Raw genomic sequence first — 25,955 nt, 5'->3', positions numbered from 1 at the left:
TACTCCTGCTGGTGGGGAAGGAACTAACGTAAATGTTCAGGACAGCCATTTAACAACAGGTAACAAGAGCTTTCAGAACCTCGCAATGTGGCGATTTGCCTTCTTAGGAGCTGATGGCAAGGAAATAACCAGAGAGGCAGAGATCGGTGTGCGGAAACATTCATGACATGTCGCAGTGATGCTGAGAACACTGACGGTTTCCCAGCAGGGAAGCATGTGTGAAATATGGCCCGTCCACAGAATGGAATATCATGCAGTGGTTAAGAGGGGTGTTCATAGATCATTTTAATGGTGGGGGAAAAGCTCTGCCTGTAGTGTAAAAGGGCACAGTAAGCTACACATGAAAGAACACGTGGGTCACACAGGAGAAAGCCCAAACAGACACATGTGAAAGCAGTGGTGTCAGGGCTCCCTAGGGGGCCGAGCTCCTGACCTCAGTCACTTTATACATTTCTCTTTGTTTCCCAGATCGTGGAAAACCCTTGCCCAATGCATTTACCCAGGTTATGTCAGCATTTACCCAGGGCCATAGGAGGCACAATGTGACTTGCTGTGATCACTGTAAATCCTGAATCCTGTGACAACGTGGTTGACACCAAGTCCCCTGAGCTCAAAGCACCCGTGGTCTCAGTCCACCCCACCCCCACCCCTGCAGAAGTCTCACATCCCACCTGACAACCCGACTGCACGGTCTAATTCCCTGCTAGGCCTGGGCTGGTGGACAAGCCGGCTCCTAGTCGGACAGCAGAATGGCCGATGCCCGGATGACGGAGTGTATTTTCACCCAAGGTGCCAAGCGGGGAGGAAGGGGGAGCTGAGGTGACAGGGGCAGAGGAGCCACAAGCCTGCGGCCTCCAGACACCTCGCGTGCTTCCGTGGGCTCCGAATTACCCATGGTCCCACTTCACGCGTGGGGACGGCCAGGCCCTGGCACCCCGCCCCATCATCCTTCCCTGGTTTTGTGTGTTTTTCCAGTCGTTTCTGTGTGTTGAATTTCGGTCCACAGACACGGGACCGCGGCTCTGCCGCTGTGGGGCCCTCCCTGCCCGTGGGCTGCTTGGTAGCTGCAAATAGCATCCCTCTCCTTTTCTGCAGAGCCCCTGGGGCTGCACAGCGCAGGGACCAGGAGAGCAGCGAGGGGAAGGGGCCAGCCTCCACAGTCAGGAGTCCGGCTCGGCCCTGAGCCACCTGCCAGGGCAGCTTCTTCCTCACTCTCCACTGAAAACAGCTCCACTGCACAGAATCTGGATTTAATCTGTTATTGTACAGAAAAAAAAAAAAAAAAAAAAAAAAAAAAAAACTCCTTCCCTGGGCCCTCCCATCAGATGAGAAAATGTGAAGGGAGGCATCCCCAGAGCTTCCCAGCCACAGCCACGGGGTAGTCAGGAGGGGCAGCTCCGGAGGTGGGGCCGGCCGGGCCCTCCTCTGCCACCATCCTTTGCCCCGGGCACTGTTCTCAGAGTGCAAGAAAGTTCCAGAGTGAGAGAAGGCAAAGGAACGGAGGTGGGAGGGAAGCTGGCTATGGCTTCAAAACGGGCCTGTCCGCACCCCTTGGCTCACGCCTCCCACACAGCATTTGCTGCTCGCTGGGCAAGAAAAGAAAGCAAGAAACAAAGGCATTCCTGGTTTTCCTTTTTATTCCACTGGGTCTTGGCTGCTTTCTGAATTTAAACACCTGGGACCGAACCCCAACACCACTGCCCTGAGTCCACTCCAGAGCTGCCAACACCCCTGTTTCCACATGGAAACTGACCCTGAGGACTGCCCTGGCCACCCTTTCAGCTTTTGAGAGCACCTTGTGGGGTCCTGGCGGGGCTCCTTCTCTGCCTCCCCCTCTAGACTGTGGCCCCAGGACTGAGGGCTGGTAGGGACCGGCACAGAGGGACCAGGAGGAAGGCCGGTGCATGTACAGGTGGGGACAGCGTCCCCGGACAACGAAGCTTGAGCAGATGCACCCAGGGTCGCCTCCCTGCAGACCACAGAGGACAGGGCCCTGCCTGGCTCCCCACTGCACTCAGGGCTTTTCTAGGCATCCAGTGTCCAGAAAGTTGCTGGCATGGAGTGGGTGATTCCCAAGTGTGTGTTGAATAAAGAAGGGACAGAGACTCACCTGTTTCTGAGGGTAGGAGGAGAGGGAGGAGCTCCAGCCCTTGCCCCTGGAATCACTAACCATCTGGGGGTGCACGGAGGAAGAACTTCTCCTCCCCGTGTTGGGCGGATGGACAGACAGCCTGATGTGGGACCAGGAGGAAGACGTATCCCCAGGCCACCTTCCCATAACCCGGCTTGGAGGCAACCCAATGCCATCCCCATTTTAGGGATGCAAAAATTGAGGCCCAGGGAGGTGAGGGGTCTTGCCCAGGAGAGCCCGAGCCCTTCCCCACCCTCACAGCCTGCGCATCCCGCTTCCCGCTCCCTCTCGCGGTCCCCAGCCCGGCTCTGACCCTCGCTGCCCGCACGTCCCTGCAGGACCTGCAGATCATCAGCACGGACGAGAGTCAGGTGTTCGTGGCGGTGCAGGAGTGGTACCAGGTGGATACCTACAACCTGTACCAGTCGGATCCGCGGGGCGTGCGCTACGCGCTGGCGCTGGAGGACGTGCGCAGCTCGAGGCAGGCGGAGGAGAGCGTGCTCATCGACATCCTGGAGGTGGGTCTGCGCCTGGCCCCCGTCCTCTCCCCCCACCTCCTTCCCCTCCCTTCCGGCCGGTCTCTAAGGCTGTCCCGGGTCTGCACACAGCTTCTGTAAAGAGCCGCATCCTTCCGGCTTTGCAGGCCAAGAGGCTGTTATGCAGGTGCTTTCAGAGGAAGAGAATTTCCTTCGTGGGGAAGTTCAAAATACAGTGAGCATCGAGGGCACGTTTTTGTCATGAGAAAAATGGAATTATTTGAAGGAAGAACATCTGACTGACCCGGGTCCAGCCAGTGTTCCCTGTCAACCCCTCACAAGCCCTCATCACACGTCCTGGGCTGGGGTCACCCCTGAGGACGCTCAGGCTCTGAGATTCTCTCTGAGTGCCCGTTTCTCTCTCTTCGTCTCCTCCTTTCTCCCCTTCTGTGTGTCTGAAGTCTGCCTCCCTCCTGCTGTGTCTCCCTGGAACCCAGCCCTCCACCCTCCCTCCTGCCACTCCTCTCACCTCATACAAGCCCTGCCCCGCCTCCTGGGTTGCCATCTGAGATCTGATGGGAGCCTCCCTTGCTGCCCTCCTGGGTCCTCCCTTGGCCTCCCGCCTGAGCCTCCACTGACCCCAGAGAATGCCCCGGGCATCGCACCACCATGGCTCCATTTCCACCTGGATTCCTGCAGCAGTCCTGCCCCAGCCAGGCTGCTCATGGGCCCTCTCCTTTGTTCCTGAAATGCCACGGCCAGTGAGCGGTGGTGGGGGGGGGGGGTTGGTCACTCAGCCCATGTACAGGTCAGAAAACTGAGGCTCAGAGAGGGAAACGACCTGCCCAGGCGGACCCAGACGTAAGCAGGAAAACCAGGACCGGCCCAGGCCTGTCTGCTTTGAGCCTGCCACCCTCCTCTTGCCTGTGGGGACACCCCCAAATGGCCCATGACGCACACTGGGAGAGTGTCCTGTGGGTGGCCAGTAGACCTGGGCAGACAGTGGCGTTCACAGGCTTGTGGGTGGGAGGCGCCAGGCCCAGCATTCATCCTCCCTCACCAGCAGCAGCGGAACTGTGGTCCCCGGGACAGTCACCAATGGAATCACACGTTTGCAATGCTAACCCATTTGTCAGGATTTACCTCCCCAGCAGACGATGCGGATGCAGCCTCACTGCCTAGAGCCCCCCGCAGGCGGCCCTCCTCCACCTGCTAGGCAGCACCCACCCCCTAGTGTCCCCAAGGCCCTGCCCCCTGAGCCTCTAGGAAGGGACTGGGTCCGGCCCAGACATGGCTCTGGAAGGCAGTGGGCGGGTGGTGATGGGATGGGAAAGGTGCCAAGAACGGGATGGAGTGGGCTCCACGGCCGTCCCGTGCACAGGCATCTGTGATGCCCACACCACCGAATGCCATGCTCTGGGCCCTGCCCTCAGGACACAGGCTGGATACGACATGCACCACCACCCCTCATGAAGCAGGAAGACGCCTCACAGCTGGGGTTCTGAGTGAGCGTACCGGAGCCTGGGGACACAGCGCAGGGGCAGTTGGCCAGCCTGGGGCAGGAGTCAGGGAGCGCTTCCTGGAGGAGGCTGAGCAGGAGTTTGCCAGGTGAGGAAGGAGCTCAGAGGCACACACAGAGGACTCAAGGCGAGAGGAAGAGAGGAGCCGAAAGACGTTCGCAGTGGCCGGTCCAAAGGCGGCCCCCCCCATCCACCAGCTGGGTGCCCTCCCAAGGGATGTCCCTTCTCTGAAAATCCTCAAACATGGGCACATTGGTGGTTATGAGCACAGCTCTGGAGCCTGACTGGCCGGGGTGCAGGCCCATGAACTTGTATGCATTTGCTGTGTGACCGGAGGTGGCTTTCCTAAGGACTCTGCTTCCGCATGTAAAACAGGGATGGTAGTGGTACCTTCCTCACAGGGCTGCTGTGAGGCTTAAGGCTGCCATTCCTATTAAACAGGCAGAGCAGCACCTGGTGCCAATGGGCACTCACTTTGTTTTCCCGCATCTGCCCTTTCTGGGATCAGGGATCATTCCCGGGGGGGCTGGCCCCTGGTCTCACTGCACATGGCCACTACCGCTGCTGTCAGGGTTGTTGGGCACCCAGCACAAATCCAGGAAAAAAATGCTTGGTGCAGGCCACGCAGCCAGCTACTGCCTCGGAAGGCTGCTGGGGTCTCTCCCCCTGCAGGGCCCAACCCGGGTTCCAGGCGAGACAGCAAACCTTTCCTGGATTCCTCTTGTGCTGGAGCTTGGGTTATGAATGGGGAATCAGGGGACATAGCCCTGTCCCCTGCCCCCAAGGAGTCCTAGCCACAGGCATCATAGTGGGCTGAATGGTGGCCCCAAAATAGGCATCGAAATGATGGCCACATTCTCATACCCAGGCCCTGCCATGTGACCTTATTTGAAAAGGGATGTTTGCAGCGTAATGAAATGACAGACCGAAGCAGAGATCATCTCGCATCATCCAGAGGAGGCTGTAAATGCAATCACAAGTGTCCTGATCAGAGCCGGGAGAGGAGCCACAGGCACACAGACAGGCACCGTGGAGACAGAGGCAGAGACTGAGGCCACAGGCCAGGGAGAGCTGGAGGCGTGGAGCTGGAAGGGGCAGGAAGAATCCTTCCCTGGAACCTGCAGAGGGAGTGCAGCGCACCCATGCCTTGATTTTGGCCTCTGGCCTCCAAGAGAATGACTGAAAAGTCCCACAAGTTGTTGTTTGAAGTCACACAACTTGTGGCACTTTTTCTAACAGATGCAAGAATGAATACAGCTGTGATATGCGCAGTTATGCAAAACCACAACAAGATTCGAAACTGATGCTCGGCCAGCCAGACCCACCCGGGGGCCTTGGCCTGTGTTTGGATCCATGTTATTTATTGCTGAGCTTTTTCATGGAGTCCTGGGTTTCTGCACGGTCTGCACTTGGTACCACATCTCACAAAGAAGCTGGACTCTGGGGCAGGAGCCCCATCTGCAGCCATTGAGTCGATTGCGCAGGTGACAGAGTGATGCCAATGGGCAAGAAGAAGCTGGCTCCTCCCAGCCGCTGGGACTGTCAGCCCAGCAGGACCATTGCTGAAGCTTCCTCTGCAGAGAGGAGGACCAACCTCTAGACCACAGCACCCTATGCAGGTAACACAGTCAGCTGAATGCTCTGTGCATGGATTTCCCACGTGTATGGCACTCCCTGGAAATGCTGGGAGGATGCTTACAGTGCAAGCCACTTGGCTCCTAAAACTGCCTGTCTGTGTTGATAAGACCTGGTGGGTCCCAGGGAAAAGAGCCTGCCCCACCCCCAGCTCCCACATCCAATGAAGGCAGCCCTGAGTCTCTGAGAGCCAACTCCAAGGGTAACCTAAACAAGCCACGTCAGTGAGAGGCAAAAGATCTGTAACTACCGCTCTATGCCTCCCCCAACCTCGCACTTTGAAACAGATAACTTGTTTGCTAGTCTCCCAGCTCCACAGGTGGATTTTGCCCAGAGCTCACCCACATCTGGTTTAGTTGACTTACATAGGATTTGGAAATTTTGATCTGGTGACATTTAGATGAGACTTTTGACGTCGAATTAATGCTGTACTGAGATGCGAACTTTGGAAACCTTGATGGGGTGAATGTATTCTACTTGAAGACTGAGGTGTGTCCTTGGGGGTCAGAGGAGGGACTGTGCTGGAGAGAATAGTGCCCCCCTCAAAGATGGCCACATCTCGAGCCCCAGAACCTGCATGTATGTTACCTTATGTGGCAGAGGAGGAGTGCGGTTGCAGATGGAATTAAGGCTGCTCGTCAGCAGACGGGAAGATGACCTGGGTTATCTGGATGGGCCCAGTGTCAGCACACAGGTCCTTAACACTGGAAGAGGGAAGCAGGAGAGAAAGTCAGAGAAGAAGTGATGGTGGAAACACACATCAGAGAGATGCAGTGTTGCTGGCTTTGAAGATGAAGGAAGGGGCCACGAGCCAAGGAATGCCGGTGCCTCTAGAAGCTGGAAAAGGCAAGGAAAGGAACATTCCCCTGGAGCCTCAATAAAGGAGTGTGATGCTACTGACACTTGACTGTAGCCACGTGCCAGGCTTCTGCCCTCCAGAGCTGTAGGAGAATGCATGTGTGTTGTCTGAAGCCACTGGGTTTGTGACTGTCTGTGATAGAAGCCATAGGAAGCTCAGACCTCAGTCCACGGGTTTTATCATCATGGCTGCTGTTCTTCTCCTCATGAGGACCTGCCGGACTTGTGAGAATTTAGTGAAAGGACACATACTAAGCTCATGCCTCGAACATAGAAGCACTTAATAACTGTATGGCATTATTATCCTAACTATAATCTTTGGCTATGGGCCTTTTGGAAGGTTGCACCCCCTCTGAGCCTCAGTTTCCCTTGGTGTAGCCTGCATATACAGGTGCAGAAACAGCTTCTGGCCTGGAACACAGGAGGCCTGGACAAGTGGTTGGCATTCTCATGACTCTTCACATCACACTAGTGGGTCTTGATAAATATGGGTCGAAACCCTTCATGAAATAAGGAACTTGTGGGAAGACCCTCTCGGTGGGCGAACCACTCTGTTGAACTATGTGAAGTTGCTGATAATTGCACGTTTCTTGTAGGTCAACTTAGTAGCCACTCTTAGATATGTTTGGGTCACTACCATGGGCCTTTTAGGAAACCTTGAGAAAGGGAATAGGTTAGCCCTGAGCGATGAAGGCAAGCGAGCCCTGTCCTGGGTGTTCTAGGGGAAGCATGGACCCTCCTGTCTTCATTCCTTGGCATTTTTGTATGGGGATTGAGCTGGGGAGTCCCCAGAGGCAATTCTGTTGGTCCAGGACATGTGGTCCCATAGAAACTAGAGGTGTCGGGGGGATCTGAGCTCTGCATCAGGACCTCTGAGGCAAGAATGGGGTGACTCTGAGGGACAGGCAGTTCATGTGTCCAGAATCCCTCTTGCCATCTGACAGTCTGGACCTAGGAGAACAGCTCAGCACCAGGAATATCATTCAGGCTTCAGAGCTAGATGAAACTAGCTTTCCACGAAAGCTGGGGCCAGAGTCTTGGATCCCTAGCCCCTCTAAACCTCACTCACCTCTAAAATGTGCCTCAGCTGCTGGTCATTTTGACTGTGAAATGAGGCCACATGTGCAGAATACTTAGCAAGGTGCTGGAGCATGGTGGACACATGGCCATCAGAGTGCTCCAGCATAAGATTATAGTCCTTTTCATATTTTTGTCCCAGGTCAGAGGGGTGAAAGGAGTCTTCCTGGCAAACCAAAAAATTGATGGGAAAGTGATGACGCTTATAACCTACAACAAGGGCCGTGACTGGGATTACCTGAGGCCACCCAGCATGGACATGAATGGAAAACCAACCAACTGCAAGCCTGTAAGTACCTCTGCTCACATCACACACCTTCCATGGGGTGGACACAAGATGTGACTTCAGTCATCGAGAAGGTCAGAGGTGGTGATGTCTGAGAAGGACTATCTGAAACACATGAACCACTTATTTCTGATGGGTGTGATGGAAAGGAGCAAATGAAACTCCTTATTTTACAGAAAAGTTAATTGGAGGTCAGGGAAGGAAGTGTATCAGTTAGTTTTTGACACAGAATTGCTATGTGATAAACCACACCAAAACAACAATCATTTATTCTCCAGATCTACAGGTGGGCTCAGCTGGGTGGCTCTGCTGACCTCGGCTGGGTTCAGCTGGGTGGCTCTGCTGACCTCGGCTGGGTTCAGCTGGGTGGCTCTGCTGATCTCGGCTGGGCTCAGCTGGGCGGCTCTGCTGATCTCGGCTGGGCTCAGCTGGGCGGCTCTGCTGATCTTGGCTGGGCTCAGCTGGGCGGCTCTGCTGATCTTGGCAGGGCTTGATCATATGTCAGGGAATTGACTGATTTAGGCTGGTCTCTGCTCTGCCCATCTTGCATCCTTCTCCTGGAACCCCCTTAATTTTCATGGTGATACCAGAAGTTCAAGAGGGTAAACAGAAACAGGCAAGTACATTTCAAGCCTGCTTATGGTACATCTGCTAAATCTTACTGGTCAATATGAAGGATCTGGGAAGTATACTCTTCCCATGGGAGCGAGGGCTGGAGAGCAGACACTTGCTTCTAATGTGCCACAGAAGGCAGTGTACCATCACACTGTCAGTAAGTGATGGGGTTGGGGCAGAGATCGGACATCACGAGCTTCAAAGCTGCTCCCACTATCCCAGGGGCACCTTTCTACATGAATTGAAGTGTAGACTGCCTGAGTCCTTGGTTGCCTACAGTAGGGAGGGATCTTTCAAAGTAGCTGGGACTCTTGCCAGCTCTGGTGTGGCTAGCAGGGAACTAGGTGGTGCACAGGCCCATGCTGCTGAGGAAGGAGAGGCAGAGCTGTAAGAAGTAGGGCTCCTGGCTCAGGTGAGCACTCAGCTGCCAGAGACCAGTGAATGCAAGAGAAGAAGAGGCTGAGTGGGCCAAGAGACTCTGATTGGGCGTCCCACCCACCTTCCAACACCCCTGTGAGACCTGGCCTCTCCTGGGGCCTCTGTCCTTGCATACCACAGGGAGATCACCACCACCAGCATCCCTGACCCTTCCTGGGTGTTGAGTAACTCAGGGTGGGAGGAGGGTCTAGTCTTGGAGCTGCACAGAGCTGCAGTCTTAGCTCCCTGACTGGCTGTGTGATCTTGGTTAAGTCAACCAGTGCCTCTGAGCCTCTGTTGAAAAGGGAGGAAGATAATAAACATCCCTGTGGCATTGGGGTGAGGATGAGATGGAAGAATGCAGAGACCAGCCTATGCCTGGCACAGAGCAAACAGCAAAGAGAGAGCTTCCCTTGCCTTCCAAGCTCTCTCTTTCCACACTATGCCCAAGGCCTACAATGCCCTTTCCCTTTTCCTCATCCAGCAAACTCCTACTGACACCTGAAAACCCTACCCAAATGTTCCCTCCACTGAGGAGCTTTCACTGGGCATAATTGCTTCTCTGTCTGTTTCCCACTGTCGCCCATAAACCCTCTTAGAGACTGCACGCTGGGAACACCTGAACCTACCCATCACTCTGCCTCAGTTTCCTCATGTATAAAATAGAAGGAACAAAAGTACCTGTCTGACAGGGTTATATTCAGCAAATCTACATGAGCACTTGCTGTGTGCCACGCACTATTCTGCAGGTCCAGAGCACACTAAGCCAACAAAACAGAAGACATTCTCTGTCTCCTTGGGATTCCACCTGCCACACAGCAGGGCTTAGAAAACGGTGAGCCCCCCACACCCACCAGCCCCAGTGTTGGCCCATGGGGCCCATGGTGCTAAGAGGAGAGCACCCAGAGAGCCTGACCCCAGAGCCAGGGCAGGACTCTGTGGCCTCCAGGGTGGCTCCTTGCTCTAAGCTGAGGTTTGAACTCTGACTCACGAGCACTCACCTGTCAGGAGCCCGCTGCCTGCCTCTATTCAAGTCCCCTCCTGCTGATAACACCTGTCGACCTGTGTGGAGAATTAATTACCTGCCCTTTGTAAAAATGCTTCCCAGAACAGAATTGCTATGAAAGGGCTAATTTTTATATCATCGTCAGCAAAGTAAAGCCATATTAATCTGTCAAAGCAAGTTTATGCTAAGAATAGATTCTTGTCTGCGATTATGCAGCTCAGTGAAGAGATAACCTCAGTGAGATTTATGTCCTGGCCTTAAAATAATAAAATAGGAGCAAACTGGTGAGTGTGCGAGCCCCAGGCCGGCATGTGGGAACTCAACTGGGCATGGAGGGAGTGCAGAACCAAGTGCATGGAGCCCACGTGGGCACAGCAGACATCAAATCACAGCCTCACAGGCCGGGCGCGGTGGCTCACGCCTGTAATCCCTGCACTTTGGGAGACCAAGGTGGGCAGATCACCTGAGGTCAGGACTTCAAGACCAGCCTGGTCAACACGGATAAACCCCATCTCTACTAAAAATATGAAAATCAGCCAGGCATGGTGGCATGTGCCTGTAATCCCAGCTACTTGGGAGTCTGAGACAGGAGAATCGCTTGAACATGGGAGGCGGAAATTGCAGTGAACTGAGATCGTGCCGTTGCACTCCAGTCTGGCCAACAGAGCGAGACTCCATCTCAAAAATATATCTATCTGTCTGTCTGTCTGTCTGTCTGTCTGTCTGTCTGTCTGTCTATCCATCTATCCTAATCTGCCATGGAAGTCAGTATACCATCATACTGTCAGTAAGTGATGGAGTTGGGCCAAAGCTCAGACATCATGAGCTCCAAAGCTGGTCCCACTATCCCAGCAGCATCTTTCTGCATGAATTGAAGTGTAGACTGCCTGGGTCCTTGGTTGCCTAGAGTAGGAAGGGATCTCTCAAAGTAACTGGGAGTCTTGCCAGCTCTGATGTGGCTAGCAGGGATCTAGGTGGTGCCCAGGCTCAGATGGCCCGGCCTATCCTGTGTGTGCATCTCCAAGGGTGAAAGGGCAGGGGCAGGACAAGGTAGGTCACTCACAGGACTTCCTGACTGTGCTGCTCCTGCAGCCCCACAGCCTCTCAATGAACGGCAGACTACCTGAGGGCGTATTGCTCATAAAAGTGATGCCTGATTATTGCAGAATGCTTAAGATACAGAAAAGGGAAATAAGATACAACTAGAATCACTCCATCCAGAAAAACAGTAATTGGGTATTTTTGTTCTTTGCAATCTATTTGCTCACATACATGTCACAAAATCATCATTGAGATCCCACACGTGCATGATTTTTCAGCCCTCTGTTTCTCTCTCAACTCTGGGTCACGAATCTTTGCTCAGGCCACCTGACCAGCTCCCTGTCTGGGGATACCTCCTTCCAGCAGTGGGGAATAAAGGGATGGCTTTATTTAATAACAGGAGTGGCATGATCAGATCTGTTTTAGGATGACCCAGCTTCATTGGAAGATGGTTTTGAGTGTTCACATGTTGAATTCAGGATAAACCTCATTCAGCGGGCAGCCTGTGGTCACTCTTCTGAGGTGAGGCTGTGGCAAGCACCAGGTTCCCAGGTGGTTGGTGCTCCAGCTCCCAGCCCTGGTCTACCTCGTAGGCTTTGATGATTTTCTACAGACTTCTTTAAAGCACCCTCTGGCCCGTATGTGCTGAACGGGCAAACAAGAGAGTCCTGGGACAGCATGAGCCCCCAGCTTGGCCTCTGCCTCCAGCCTTGCAGGGACCCAGGCCCACCTTGGCCAACACTGGAGCATTCTGCACTGACTCCTAGGGCCACAGCCTCCCCTGGGGGTCTCCTGTCCTCATCCTGGCTGGCCTCGGAGGAAGCCCCTTCTCTGACTACATGCCGCTGAGGCATGTCCTGGGGCTGCTGATGTGCGCTGGCCTGCCACCTGTGCCGGGCATCCGAGTGCCCCATAGGAAGGCTCCTCCAGGCCTGCCAGCATTGCCCTTCCTTTCACCTGGTGGCCCAGGCTCGCGTGGGAGTGCAGGTGTGAGACACCAGCACAGCGCCTGCAGCTGCCCCGGGAGCACGGGGAGCCAGCTGGCTGCCAGCAGGCCCCAAGGCAAATGCAAGGGGGTCACAGTGCTGCCTGTGGTCAGGTCACCAGGGCCTGCGGGGTATAACTGGCCACCTCACAGGGAGCCCTGAGGAGGGTTCCACTTCTCTGTCCTGAGTGCCAGGTAACCAGGAGAGGCTACCAGTGGCGAGGGGTGGGGAGAACGGTGGGGTTTGTGAAGCAGGACCTTCTAATTCAGCTCCGCCCACTGAGCACGCAGCGAGTGACCAGCTGTGCCCAACTCATCGGGGGAATGGGAGAGGTTGACGGAGACCAGCCCATGAGCTCTGGCCCCTCCAGGCTCCACCTGGCCTTCCGGGACACCTAGGACAGCAAAGCATGGCCGAGCCATGGCGGCCTCTGCCGGACACGCTACTGTGAGGACTCCAATGCCACACCCCTGCTAAGCACCTTCTCATTAGAGCTGCCTTCTGCAGCACAGAAGCCCGACGCTGCCAACCAAGATCACAGCAGCCTCCCTCCACAGCAAGCCGCCTCTGTCTTTCTGCCTGAGCGATCTGGGGGATAGGAGGATAGGACTGAAAGGTGCCAGCAAGTCTATTAACTCGCAGGCCTGCCTTTCCATTGTCAGAAGCCAGCAGACTCTACTGCAGTGGGCAGTGTCTTAACATCCCATAGGTTTTCAGTGGGCCCGTTTGTCACTGTGCAATCCAGGTGTTTCTGGAACCCTTCGATGGCCCTCCGGGGGTGACACAGAACCCAGGCTCCTGCCAGCTGGGACCCTGCGGGCTTCAGCTCGGGGCTCCCGGGTCCCCTGGGGGTCTCAGTCCCTCAGTCCTCTTCAGGATGTGCCTCTGCAATGGACGTGGGGCCGCCTTTCAGCTGAATTTGCAACCTTTCTTTCTTTCTCTTAGTTTCTAATAGCTTTGTTGAGATCTCACTCACACACCATACAGCTCACCTTTCAAGTGCACAGCTCAGTGGTTTTTAGTATATTCGCAGAGTTGTGCAGCCCTCACCACCGTCCATTTTAGGATATTTTCACCACCCAAAAAAGAAGCCCCAGTGCCTTAGCTGTCACCTCCCTGTCCCCCATCAGCCTCCAGCCCCTGGAAACCACCCATCTATTGCTGGCTCTATAGATTGCCTGCTCCGGGCACTGCTCATGGGTGAGTCATACAGCATGCAGTACAATCAGCCTGCCAACTGTGGCCACCGTGTGGTCGCATCTTATCCAAGTCAATATCCAATTTCCTGAGCAGTTCAACTTTTAACTTAGGGTCACCTGCATAAAACGAAAGCAGTTCATGGGCTTGAAGAAGGTGTTATGCAGGTGGGAGATGAAGAGGGAGGACATCTCTGACGTGGATTTCAGTGGATGATACGACACCCCGGTGACAGTGGGGTTCTGGAATGACCCCCACAGACCGGGTCAGCAGGCCTCACTGTCGATGGCTACATTTTACAGATGAGGAAACTGAGGCCCAAAGCTGCCCAGAAAATTAGCCGTGCCTCCTAAGTGACAATCTGGATCTCTGGGTACCCAGTTCTAGGGTATTTCTAAGCTGGAGATTTTTAACAGAAAAAGAAAGAATTTTAAGGCAGGGAAATACAATGTTTACCATTCTTATAAGTAAACAGCTGGGCAGTGCCTTGCCCTGGGGAAGGGCTGGACCCCAGAGCTGTGCCATGTTAACCCAAGAATCCCGAGAAGCAGAGGTGACTGCCCTGTCTCAAAAGAAAGAAAGGCACAGAGAGGCTAAGCATTTTTCCTGGGGCCACACTGCCATTAGAGGAGGTATGAGGAGTCAGGCCCTGGCCTTTCTGTGACCAGCCTGAGAACTACCCTGCCTCGCTTCACCCTGTGGAGCACCTGGAATTGGGGAAATTAGGACGGCTGAGCCCAGAGTCATTACCCCTCAAACCCTTTCGGCATGTGCTGGTTCAGTGGGGTCTCTGTTGGTGCACCTATGTCACCAAGGAAGGCTCGGCCTGCCAGACCTCTGAGAACCAGTAGCTTCAGGCTGCCAGAGGGAGGTCAGGAGAAACGGGGTCTCCAGAGCCAGCCCCCTGGAACTCTTGCACACTTAACCCACCCCTCTGTATCTCAAAGTGGGAGGGTCTTCCAGGGTGACCCCAGCTGTCCGCTGATGCCAAGGATACTGTGGTCACATAAGAGATTCCCAGTAAAGGTTCTGGGTAGGTGAATGAATATGAGCTTGGGCTGTGCAGCCTCCAGGGATCCCATCCCACGGCCCAGCACTGCACACGGGAGCCATGTTGGGGGACCCACCTGCCAGGACCCATGCCCAAGAGCCCTCAGTGGGAGAAGCCCCAGCAGCTGCATGTGTGAGCAGAGGCACCACATCCAGAGGTTGCAGGGTTCCCTAATCTAGACCAGAGAACCAAGGGATCACCCTGGGTGCCTCACCACACCCAGATGCTGTAGTGGGTCTGTAATCTAGACCAGGGAGTCAATGGATCCTCCTGGGGTGTGTCTCTGCACCCAGATGCTGCAAGGGTCCCTAAGCCAGACCAGGGAACCAACAGATCCCCCCGGTTCCTCACTGGTGCCTGCTTCCACCTCCCAAGCTATTATTAGCACAGCACCTTCTGAAGCGGCCCTTGTCCTTCCCACCCTTTGCCTACAGGTCAACCTTACACCTGCTTCCCATCCTCCCTCCATTCCTCCAAGGCACTCCTGGCCCAGCCTTCTCTCCCAAAAAGCCACAGGGGCAGATTGCCATCAGACTTAGTGTTCCTAAGGATGCTCTTACCCACATGCTGACAGCGGCTTCCTTTCTCTTCCTTGCAGCCAGACTGCCACCTGCACCTGCATCTGCGTTGGGCAGACAACCCCTATGTATCGGGCACCGTGCACACCAAGGACACCGCCCCAGGCCTCATCATGGGTGCAGGTAGGTGGCTGCCATCACAGGTGGCTGGCAGGTGCCATTACAGTCCGAGAGTACCTCCAGTCTCAAGGGTAAAAATGGATGGTCATGGGCCTGAGGCCGTACTCAGAACCACTGCATCTGCAGGAAGCTCAGCTCTCATGGCAAATTCTGGGAGGTGAATGCATGGCCCAGGTTGGGCATGTGATATATGTTGGCTGAATAGAAAGACGAATAGATGGAAGGGTGGATCAATGGATGGATGGATAGATGAACTGATAAATGACGGCTAATGGGTGGGTGGATGGTAGATGAATGATGGCTGGAGGGGTGATGGACACATGCTGGATGGATGATGCATGACAGGTGGATGATGGTGGATGGGTGATGGATGGGTGGGTGAGTGGGTGGATGAGTGGGTGGATGGATGATGGATAGATGATGAATAGACGGATGGACAATGAGTGAATGATGAATGGACAGATAGATAGATGGGTGGTGGGTCAATGGATGGATGATTTGTAACATAGTTGATATTTATTGGCCCCTGAAGAAAGTTTTAGTTTAGTAGGAGAGAAAGACAAGTATACAACTAGCACTTTTTTAAAAAAAACCAAAACTATAATTTTTGTGTTTGTCTCTTCCACTAAATTAGAACCTCCAATAATCGCAGCGTACTAATCAAATAATACCATAAAATGAGGTTGATTGTTTTAGAAGAGCCATTCAAAATACAAAGTAGAGCCACCTCTCTGAGGTCCCTTGGCTGGAGTGTGGAAGAGCCAGGCAAGACTTTGCACATGGGGTCTGTGACATTCAGAGAGGCAGCGTCTCCTGCAGACACTGGATGCAGAGGTTGCACATGGGGTCTGTGACAGAAAGGTAGCGTCTCCTGCAGACACTGGATGCAGAGACACAGCCCCAGAGCTCACACTTCCTGAAACTAGGACCCCATCCCTCCATTTCCCCAGCACCATCTCTCACACAGAGGGGGTGGCCTTGTGGCCAATGGCCAAGGACCATATGGATGTGGACCGCAGACTCTGAGCTGGACACTGCATCTGACCCTTCACCATATCCCAGCACCGAGCTGGGGCCTGACCCAGGGTGGGCCCTCCAAGGCTGTTTGTGAATGAGTGAGTGAAGGGACAAGTGAATGAGTGGCCATGTTGTGATGGCAGGAATGGCCTTCTGAGTGGAAAGGGGGACATGGGGACCCCAAAGGACCAGACCAGAGTGCAGGGAGAGGCTGGAGGTGAAGCCTGCATGCAGGGCTGGATCTGATGGTGGAGATGTGACCTGTCTGGGGATGCTGGGGCTTTGCCTTAGGGAAGTGACAGGGCATTGAGAACAAAGCCTTCAGCTTCTGCAGTTCCTCTGTGCACTCCACAGAGGGTCCTAGGCAGTGACGGCCCATCTGGACAGCCTCTGTCTGCTTCCACAGTGATCAGTGAAAATGCAACCCATCAGCATTAGTGTCAAGCTGCTCACTGCCTATCAGCTTCCACGCACAGACAGGCTCGCCACCCATGTTAGATGCCCCCAGTCCTATGGGCTTCTCAGTGATGGGGCATTTAAAATGTACCACCTTGATTGGCCGCAACCCCAAATTCTTGACCAAAATACAAAAGGTGTAACTTTCAATGTTTCCACTGCTCAAAGTCCCCGAGAGCCTGGAATGAGCGTCCCCGTCCCTCCGCGTCAATCGGCACATCCCTGAATTGTGCAGGAGTCACACAGCGCATCGAGAGCAGCCCCTTTGCTCTGTGGGGGTGTCCGTCACAGCCTCCCCCCACCCTGCCTGCCTCCCACTGTCCCTGCAAGGGCGCGAGGCTACACTCCTATTTTATTCTGCTTCCCTTCAGTCTTGGCTGGCGCCTTCCCGGAAGGTGGAGCCAGCTGTGCAGGGCGGGCTGATTGATGTGTCACTTGTTTCCATCCCGCTCTCCAGTCCTGAGCACCTGCTGGAGCAGGAGGAGAAGGCGCGTGGGCAGGCTTCACACCTGCCGGCCCGACACGGCCGCCCGCCCTGGCACAGCTCTCAAGGCCATGTGGCTACACGACCGGAAGCAAGGCAGCTCGAGGGAATGGCTACCTGTTTCCACAGGGTCACTCCCTGCCTGCCCCGTCATTCATTCCTGAATTCCATCCTGGAGGCAGGCAGATGAGAGGGATAAGCCCCAGGCTTCACGCCTCCCAGCTGTAGGACTTTGGGATTTCACTGCACTTCTCTGAGGCTCAGTTTCCTCATCTGCAAAATGAGAGCACAAAATCTCCACGCTCAGGATGAGACGGGGTAAGGCAGGAACCCTCCGAGGCAGGTGTGCTCTGCCGGGCTGTCCTCTCATCTGAGGGGATGCTGGACACCGCGCCCCCATGCCAGGCATGGCACCGGGTGCTGGAAATGAGGGAGATGAGACTCAGCCACTCAGGTACACAGAGGCGCAAAGGGACGATGACCGCAGGGCCAGACGCGTCCTGACGCCAAGTTCCTACAAGATGGTCCAGAGGGACATAGGGTATAGGCACTCGATTCTGCCCTGAGGTTTGGGCAGAGCCTGCTGGGCAAATGGGCATCTACCAAGCCTACCCACAGGGAGAGCACACCATGTGCCGGGTGGAGGTTGTAGGGAGTGCAGCACTGGGGGCTCGAGCTGGAGGAGGTGCATTCCAGTCTCCGGGGCCTGTCCTCAGGTCCAGCCTGCAGAGGCCGGACTGCAGAGGGACCCAGAAAGGGGAGCTGTGGCTCCAACTATTAATAGAAGGGGATGGACTTGAGAAGAAATGACAAACTTGGCTTCTAACCCCCCTGGTAGAGAATCAGCCACGTTGAGCCCAGAAATCAACCCAGCCATGGCAAAGGGTGCCGGTGGCGGGTTCTTCCCAGCTGGGTGTGTCGCAGGACTGAAGGGCTGGCTCCCCTCCGAGTGTGCCTGTGCTGGAGTGAAGGGCTCTGAAGGAGATCTCATCTTCATCCTTTCAATAAACTAGGCTAGGAATCCTCACGCTGAGTTAAACCCTGTGAGGTCAACGCCTCCTGCTCCATACCTTCAGGGCTCCCAGCGTGCCAGTTTTCCCTGGGCCCTGTACAGCCAGTGGCCAGCTGCTTCCCACTGACCCCTTGCCAAGGCTGCTCTCCACGCCCAGGGCAGACCCTGTTCTGGCTGGGTTCCCATTCTGGCTCATGTGCCTCCCCTACAAAGCCAAAGAGTGCCAAGTGGGTGCCACCCCCTACCTGCTCCTCAGATGCTGTGGGTGCCCCAGGTGGTGACGGAGCCCGCCTCCTGCACTGCCCTTTGCCCCATCCCGGTCACTGGCCTGCGTCCCAGCTGATTGTCCAGACATGAGTCCTCGGGACTCGACACGGAGCAGAGGCTGGCAAACACTTCTCTGTCCCTAGCCCCGGCAGAGGTGTTGGTAGCATTTAGCCAAGGAAATCTTGAGTAGCCATTTTGGAGCTGGGAGCACTGTAGCCTGCCTTATGCTGGCTTGGCTCAGGGAATGGAGTCTTGGAGCCATATGCAGCCCCAGCCCTCCCCGGCACAGTCCCCTTTTTGGTGACTTGGCCAGTCAGGGGCTCATCAATGTCAGGACATGTCTAGATGTGTGGGCAAGACGCCCTTGGCCTGGCTGAGGGGCCTGGGTGAGGTTGGGAGCTGACCTAAGCGCCCCCAGCACTGTGGATGCTCACCGGGCCCCTCTGGATCACCAGCAGCACCATGGGGCAGCCCACTCACAGGGCCCTGGCTGTGTCTTGGGCATCACTGGTGCCCCTTCTGCTCCTGGAGCCATTAGTATCTGCCCCACAGTCCTCCTTGGTGAAGTGTGGGTGGGGGAGAATTTGGTGTGTTGCTTTGCTCTGTCTTCTGGCTGCAGGGGCAGAGGAAGGATGGAGAGGAGGCACACCTTCATTCAGGGAGCACTGACTCCTACCAGACCCTAGGGCACCAAGGAAGGGCAGGGGTCCTGGGCCTGGGGGAAGGAGGCCGAAGGAGACACCAGAACACTGGGCAGGGATGCAGCAGGGAGGCTTCTCCCCTCATTACCTCCCCCAACCAGGGGCCTCAGTTTGCCATCCGTAAAACGAGGGTGCCAGCTTCAGCTCCCTGCAGGCCCTTCCGCTCTGACAGCCTGTGATATGCCGTGAGTCCCTCCTTCCTTCCCCCGAGACTGGTAGGTGACTGGCAGCCTGACAGCTTTGGTAGACAGAGCAAGGAAAACAGATAGCGTTCCTCAAAAGACCGACGCGTGCACGATTGAAATTACAAACTGCAAATTGGCCAGCTCAGTGTGCTGACATGGCGACACTCGCCGCCCGGCCCCGCATGTGATGTGTGTGTCCTGGAGTGGCGGCTGGCGGCTGGGACAGCGGAAGGATAAAAAGCACCCCTGTTTCTCTCCTCCCTGCTGCTCATTCTGTTCACTCATTCTCCTCACTCACTTCATTCAGCTCCTTTTGTCTGCACCACACCACACAGGAGAAGGGACGGGTCCAGCGGTACCCAGATTCCACACCTGCCGCTCTGCCCCACCTGCCGATCTGTCTTGCACCTGCCCAGGTCCATGCCTCTGCCCAGGCTGCTCCCTCTTCTTTGGACACCCTGTTGCCCTTCCCTGAGCCATCCCTGGTTAGCTCTTTCCTGCTCGAGTCTCTCCTTGAGGCTGTCCTCATGGGTCCACTGTCCTGGCTCTGTATGCACCTGCACAGTCACCCTCTTCTGCTAGATTCCCTCAGGGAGCAGGGGCCACGGCTCATTCAGCTCAGGCTCCCCTGAGCTCAGTACAGGGCTGTGCAGAGAGCAGACACTCAGCAAATGCCATTGAATATGTGCAGGAAGGAGGGAGTGGTGGAGCTGAGAAAGAGGTGGTAAGTAGATAGAGGGATGACTGGTTGGATGGGTAATAGATCAATAAAAGATGGATGGGAGGATGGATAGATGCATGGATGAGAGGAGGGGTGGATGGATGGATAGCTGGGTGGGAGGGTGGATGGATGGATGCATGCATGGGTGGATGGGTGGGTGAGTGGATGGATGGATGAATGGATGGATAGATAAATGGATGACTGGATAGGTGGATGGATAGATGGATGGATAGGTAGGCAGGTGAGTGGGTGGATGGACGGATGAATGAACGGATGGATAGGTGGGTGGATAGGTGGGTGGGTGAGTGGGTGGATGGATGGATGAATGGATGGATAGATAAATGGATGACTGGATAGGTGGATGGATAGATGGATGGATAGGTAGGTGGGTGAGTGGGTGGATGGATGATGAATGAACGGATGGATAGATGGATGGATAGGTGGGTGGGTGAGTGGGTGGATGGATGGATGGATGGATGGATGGATGGATGGATAGATGGATAGGTGGGTGGGTGAGTGGGTGATGGATGGATGAATGGATGGATAGATGGATGGATAGGTGAGTGGATGAGTGGGTGGATGGATGGATGGAGGAATGGATGGACAGATGGATGGATAGGTGGGTGGGTGAGTGGGTGGATGGATGGATGGAGGAATGGATGGACAGATGGATGGATAGGTGGGTGGGTGAGTGGGTGGATGGATGGATGGATGAATGGATGGATAGATGGATAGATAGGTGGGTGGGTGAGTGGGTGGGTGGATGGATGGATGGATGGATACGTGGGTGGGTGAGTGGGTGGATGGATGGATGGATGGATGGATAGACGGATGGATAGGTGGGTGGGTGAGTGGGTGGCTGGATGGATGAATGGATGGATGGATGGATAGATGGATGGATAGGTGGGTGGATGAGTGGGTGGATGGATGGATGGATGAATGAATGGATGGATGGGTGGATGGATAGATGGATGGATAGGTGGGTGGGTGAGTAGGTAGATGGGTAGATTTATAAGTAGGTAGGTAAGTGAACTTCAAAATAGAAGACAGGCACACACACACTCTGCCGCTTTGAGAACTCACTTTTAATTCACCTATTTGAAGACATTCCATCCCCTTTGGATTTTTCCAGACTTCTAAACTTGACCCTGGATAAAGTACTTCTGAAGGTGCCACCTAAATAAAGCTTTCAAGGGAAAGTGACATACAAGTCACCCAGGGCAGGGCCTCTCGGGCCCCAGAACAGCTTCAGCGCCATCATCAGGGTCCCCATCATCCTGGAGATTCGGACCCCTGTCTCTGCCAGTCATGGGTGCACGGGAAGTCCCAAGTCTGTCTCATCAGAAATCCCTTTGTTCAAGCTGTTTCAGGATGCCGTTTAGGGCGGGCCAGGTGCAGCACCAGAGGCTGTGAGGATTGTCCTGGTGCCCGTGCTGTCCTGCGTAGCCATTGTTCTTTCTATAGGAGCCTCATGCAAGCTCAGCCTCCTCATCTCTTACATGAGGTTGGCTTGGATGCTGGGCATGAGTTCTTCCCATTCTGACACCACCCACAGCATTAAGTCTGAGCCCCTCTGAGTGGACATCAAGACTGGTGATGGACCCAATCAGCCCCGTGCTGGGGCTCCAGTAAACCCAAACCACATTCTGCCCCCACAGTCAGCTTGGTGCCCACCTCACCATCCTCCCAAATATCCGGCCAGCAGACAGTGGGGCCCTGCTGTGCGCCCACCTGCCTTCTCTCCTGCACCTGCCTCTGGCTTCCCTGCACCCGGTCCCCAGGAGCTGTGTCCACACACAAACTCAGTCATGTCTTGCCCTGCTTTCAAGCCCCACAGCGGCTGTCCGCAAGCCCACATTGGCCCACCTGGCCCATATCCTCTCCAACCCGTTCCTGGTCACACTGCATGCTTCCTATTCATGGACCACACCTGTGGGTTCTCTGAGGCACCGAACATCTGCCTACCCAGGGCCTCTGCTGGAGTCACCTGAATTTGGCTGTCTTTGGGCAGGGCTGATTTTCCCCAGCACAGCAGGTCTGTGGGGGAGATGGAGCCACACAGGCCACCATGGCTTGGGGGTATTTCAGAGCTCAGACTTGTTAGAGGGAAGGCGGGATGATCCCGGGGTCAGTGCTGCCCCTGTTCTTTCGGATCAGGTAACCTGGGCTCGCAGCTGGTGGAATATAAAGAAGAAATGTACATCACATCAGACTGCGGGCACACCTGGCGGCAGGTAAGCTGGCTGGGAGGTGCCCAGCACCCCCCGCCCCGTTCAACCGTGACCCTCAGGAGACACTTCTGTTCTGTCATCCCGTCCATTCCAGTGGCTCTGCGGGAGCCGCTCTGAGCCGCGTCTCCTGTCCTGCAGCCAGCCCTCGGGGCTGGCCCGGGGCTCACTTTAGCAGATGTGCATCTGCCACATTTGAAAAGCCAGTCCAGGCAGACGGCTCGGACCACCCAGCTGGTCTTTCCATGGCCACCAATGGGGAGTGACAGACGCGAGAAACATCTCCACAGTTGGACGTGTCACTGCGAACGTCTGAGAAATGGGGATAAATGCCAGGGAACAGAAAGGGGAAGAGGTCCCGGCCAGGAGGCCATGTGGCACTTCCGAGACTTGCCTGGGACTCTTTCAGGAGCCCAGAGAGAGGCCAGGAGAAGGGTGCGGGGGGTTCCAGGTTCCTGGCAGGGACTGCGGACACAGCAGTGGAAGACGAGGCAGGGGAGGAGCAGGCTGTGGGGGTCATCGTGAGTCTGGGTCGGGGTATCTGGGGGCTGTCCCAGGGTAATGACTTGAGGTGGCACTTCCGAGAAGAGAAGGAAGCAAGGAAAGGAGGGGCACACTGACGCAGGAAGCGGCCACTCCAGCAGCGCAGCACGGCCTGGCAGGGTCCCTCTGTGCTCTCTGCAGCCCCACTCGAAGCTCAGATTTGCAGACTATGGTGCGCATAGCGAGGCCGAGGAAGGCCAGTTGGTGCCACCTGTCCTGTGAGGTCCTGGTAGCTCCAGGATCCAAGCCCAAGCTCCCCACTCCAGGAGGGGGCCCCTCCTCACTGTGCACTGGCCATTCCTTCCCAGTCGGGGGGCACATGGTCTTTCTGGCTGAAGTTGGCCTGCCAACCTCACGGAGTGGCAGTGTCTGCCTTCTATGCTGAGGAAATGAATCCAACTTACATGTAACTCTCTCCTTCCAGACAAGACATTCTGTTTTAGGTCAGTGTTTTACACGCCTGAGTACCCCAGCCACAGCCCCCTCCCACACAGCAGTGCTCTGGGCACATGCGACCACCCCAATGTGCAACCTTCACCAGCAGCCTGGGTGGAAGGCCTTGACAGTTTTTAAAAATATGCGAGAAACATGGAATTTTCAAAAGGGCAACAGCGATTTATTGTATTTTAATATTTCTATTTCACTAAAACTAGTGAAACATGCCTGAAGTTTCTTAAAGGTCACATCCGCCCATTTATTAGAGACGTTTCCCCCGTATCAGACTCAATAGACACGGTGAAATAGAAGGTTTTCTAATTTTATAGAAACTCATTACGAGACAGTCACAGCAGTCTCTCTGGTCGAGCAATTTGCTTCGATTTCGAACTTGGGAATGTGAGAAGTCAAAGGGAGAGCATCTGGAAAAGTGCCGAGCTGAGGCCTGGTCACGGCAGTGCCGGGGGCTCGTTCCCGTCCCGAAGGACGGTGGGGGGCGGGGCAGGCACCCACAGGGAAAGGGCCGGTGTGTGTGGCAGGGGAGGGAGACATGCTTCTGTGGGTTGTTTTTTTTTTTTTAGTTTCTTGGGATGGGCTGGAGAGGAAGGATGCCCAGGCAGGGCAGAGTGGTACAGTGGCACAGAGGGCAGGGCGGTGAGCCCGGGCAGTCTCCGCGGTTCCTCTGGCAGCCAGGTTGTCAGGGATGCATGGGAGATGCGTCTGAGAGAACTCAGAATACGAATGCGGAGCGCCAGCGTGCGTCTGGGGTAATCGACATAACCTTTCAAAAACATGAGCTCCGGAGGATCATCTGTTCAAAGCCAGAAAACATTACAGAGCCCCTGGCTGAAACTCAGTGTGGGAGAGGCAGGAAAAGGATGAAGCGGGGACAGGGACTCTGCTCTCCACCCCCCCCCCCAGCCCTGCTGCTTGGTCAAGGCATTGGAAACCACAGCAGTGGACGTCTGAAGACCCTGCAGCCCTGCTGGTGGGGTTTGGAAGACCCTGGAGCCCATTTACCCAGAGCCCCGAGCTAATGAGAGCAGATGTCATTCCCGGGATGCCGGAAGGCACCTCCCCGTGGGTGGTCGCAGCAAAGCCCCCCTGCCTGCGCTTGGGGAGGAGGGTGGCTGGGGCAGGTGTCCAGGGGTCCCAGTGCAGAGCCCTGGTGCGCACTTGCTCAGGGGGCCACCTCGGTACCAAAGAGAAATTGCACTCCAGGACTGTCAGGCTCTGGGAAGCCCACTGTCCCCTCGCTGCACCACACCCTGCAGTTCAGCAGCCCCGTCTCCTTCAGGGGACCCTCAGAGCAGCCGATTAGGCCCCTGGTGGAGTCAGTGAAGGCGGCTGCAACCACACCCTAAAAGGGCAGGGAATGGTGCTCGGGCGTGGCAGGTGAGCTTCGCCAAGAGGCCCCTCTCCTCCAGCCTCACAGCACCCAGCGTGATCTCCACTATCCTCCTGGCCACACAGGGGTTCCACTGCTGTCCCCACAAGGGAGACTCGCTTCTCCTCGGATGATTCCTGAGACCCCTCATGCGAGGGGGCCTTGCTTCTCCTGGAATGTTCCCCAAGACAGAGAGCTCACTCTTTCCTGGAGAGGAGCCCTTTACTTGGGAATTCGTTTTCCTCCTAAATCAGTGTGGGAGCCTCTAACGAGCCCCTGCCCTGCTGGTCGGTCTCCCCCAGCGCCCCAGGAATCTTCCGAAAGGGAATGTGCTCTTGCCACTCCCTAATCAAGCCTTGGGTGTCACACCGGCCTCTAAACTGTCTGTCCCAGGGCCTCTCCGTGTGCCTCCAGGGCTCCAGCCCCGGCACGCGCGTCCGGCTCCCTGGACACAGCTGCCCTCCTGACCTCCAGGCCTTTGCCTCTGTTAACTGCCTGTGATGCCCTTGCCCCTCCAAAGGTCACCCCAAGCTCCACCTCCTGCACTGTGAACCCCTCCCTGGGCTGCCCACTGACTCGCGTCTGGACTTTCCTTAAAACAAGATGTCATTTGTCCCCAGAACATTGGCTGAGCCCCTCGTCCTGTGGCAGGGCCCGGGCTGAACCCTGGGCTTGGGGTGGAGATGACAGGGTCCCTCTCTAGCTGCTGGTACCCAGTGGGCAAGTCACTGTCACTGTGCAGGGAGGGTCTGTCTCCTTGGGGGTCTCTCCCCAGGCTGTGAATTCCTAGAGACCAGGCTTGCATCTACGCCAGCACCCCCAACGGAGGCCCCGGACCACTGGGTCTGTGGGATGGGTAGATGGATGGGGAGGAGACCTGTGGGAAATTCTTCCTCATAGTCCCCCAAAATCTGTGCCTGTGACACCCTAAAGCCTACAGGCCATTAGCTTGCTTGTCTAGGAAACAGTTTCTATGAATGTAGCTATAGGTGGTGTGCTTCTCCAGACACTTTCCTGAGCTGGCGTCAGGACAGAGGACCCGGGCATGCCCCCACTCTGCCCCCGGGCAGACAGGGCTGTGAACCCAGGCAGGAGCACAGAGTTTTGGGGGACATCTGGGAAGCCCCTAGGTTAACTCTGAGTCCCCACTCCAGCCTGTGACCCCATCACCCATAAGAGTATGTCCCCGCTTGTGTGGGGGCAAGATGCCTACAGACACAGTCCCCATGGAAGGGGCAGGGGTTTGTGCCTGTCACCAGCTATGCGGCCTCAGGGAAGTCACTGTGTCTCTGAGCCCCAGTCTCTCTGGAAAATGGAGAATCATCTGAGAGCTTGGCTGCTCTCCAGTAAGATCCTGTGTGCAACTTGCCTCATGGGCACAAGGTGGCTGCCTGGATCCTGCAAGTCCCTGACGGGCAGCAGCACCCCCGCCAGGGAGGGGCTCAGTCCTGTTTGGTCCTGGTGGTTCCACCCACTGTGTCATTTTGTCTCACCTGACAGACCCCTACTCTAAACAGGAAGGAGG

The 25,955-nt window shown here is 55.6% G+C and overlaps 1 protein-coding gene across 7 annotated transcripts in view; it reads left to right on the top strand.

The window, feature by feature from the left end:
• Positions 1-25,955, top strand: part of SORCS2 (sortilin related VPS10 domain containing receptor 2) — a 556,267-nt gene that overhangs the window by 487,878 nt on the left and 42,434 nt on the right. For all 7 annotated transcript variants that reach the window (XM_074395857.1, XM_074395856.1, XM_074395854.1 and 4 more), the window contains exons 9-12: positions 2,470-2,649; positions 7,840-7,986; positions 14,895-14,997; positions 21,995-22,071. In XM_074395857.1, coding sequence (XP_074251958.1) covers positions 2,470-2,649; positions 7,840-7,986; positions 14,895-14,997; positions 21,995-22,071 — 507 coding nt within the window. The remainder of the gene's footprint in view (positions 1-2,469; positions 2,650-7,839; positions 7,987-14,894; positions 14,998-21,994; positions 22,072-25,955) is intronic.

Source organism: Saimiri boliviensis, chromosome 3 (genome assembly GCF_048565385.1).
Source record: "Saimiri boliviensis isolate mSaiBol1 chromosome 3, mSaiBol1.pri, whole genome shotgun sequence".
NCBI classification, from domain to species: domain Eukaryota; kingdom Metazoa; phylum Chordata; class Mammalia; order Primates; family Cebidae; genus Saimiri; species Saimiri boliviensis.
The sequence above is the reverse complement of the archived record's forward strand: the minus strand, read 5'-3'. Positions and strand labels throughout refer to the sequence as shown.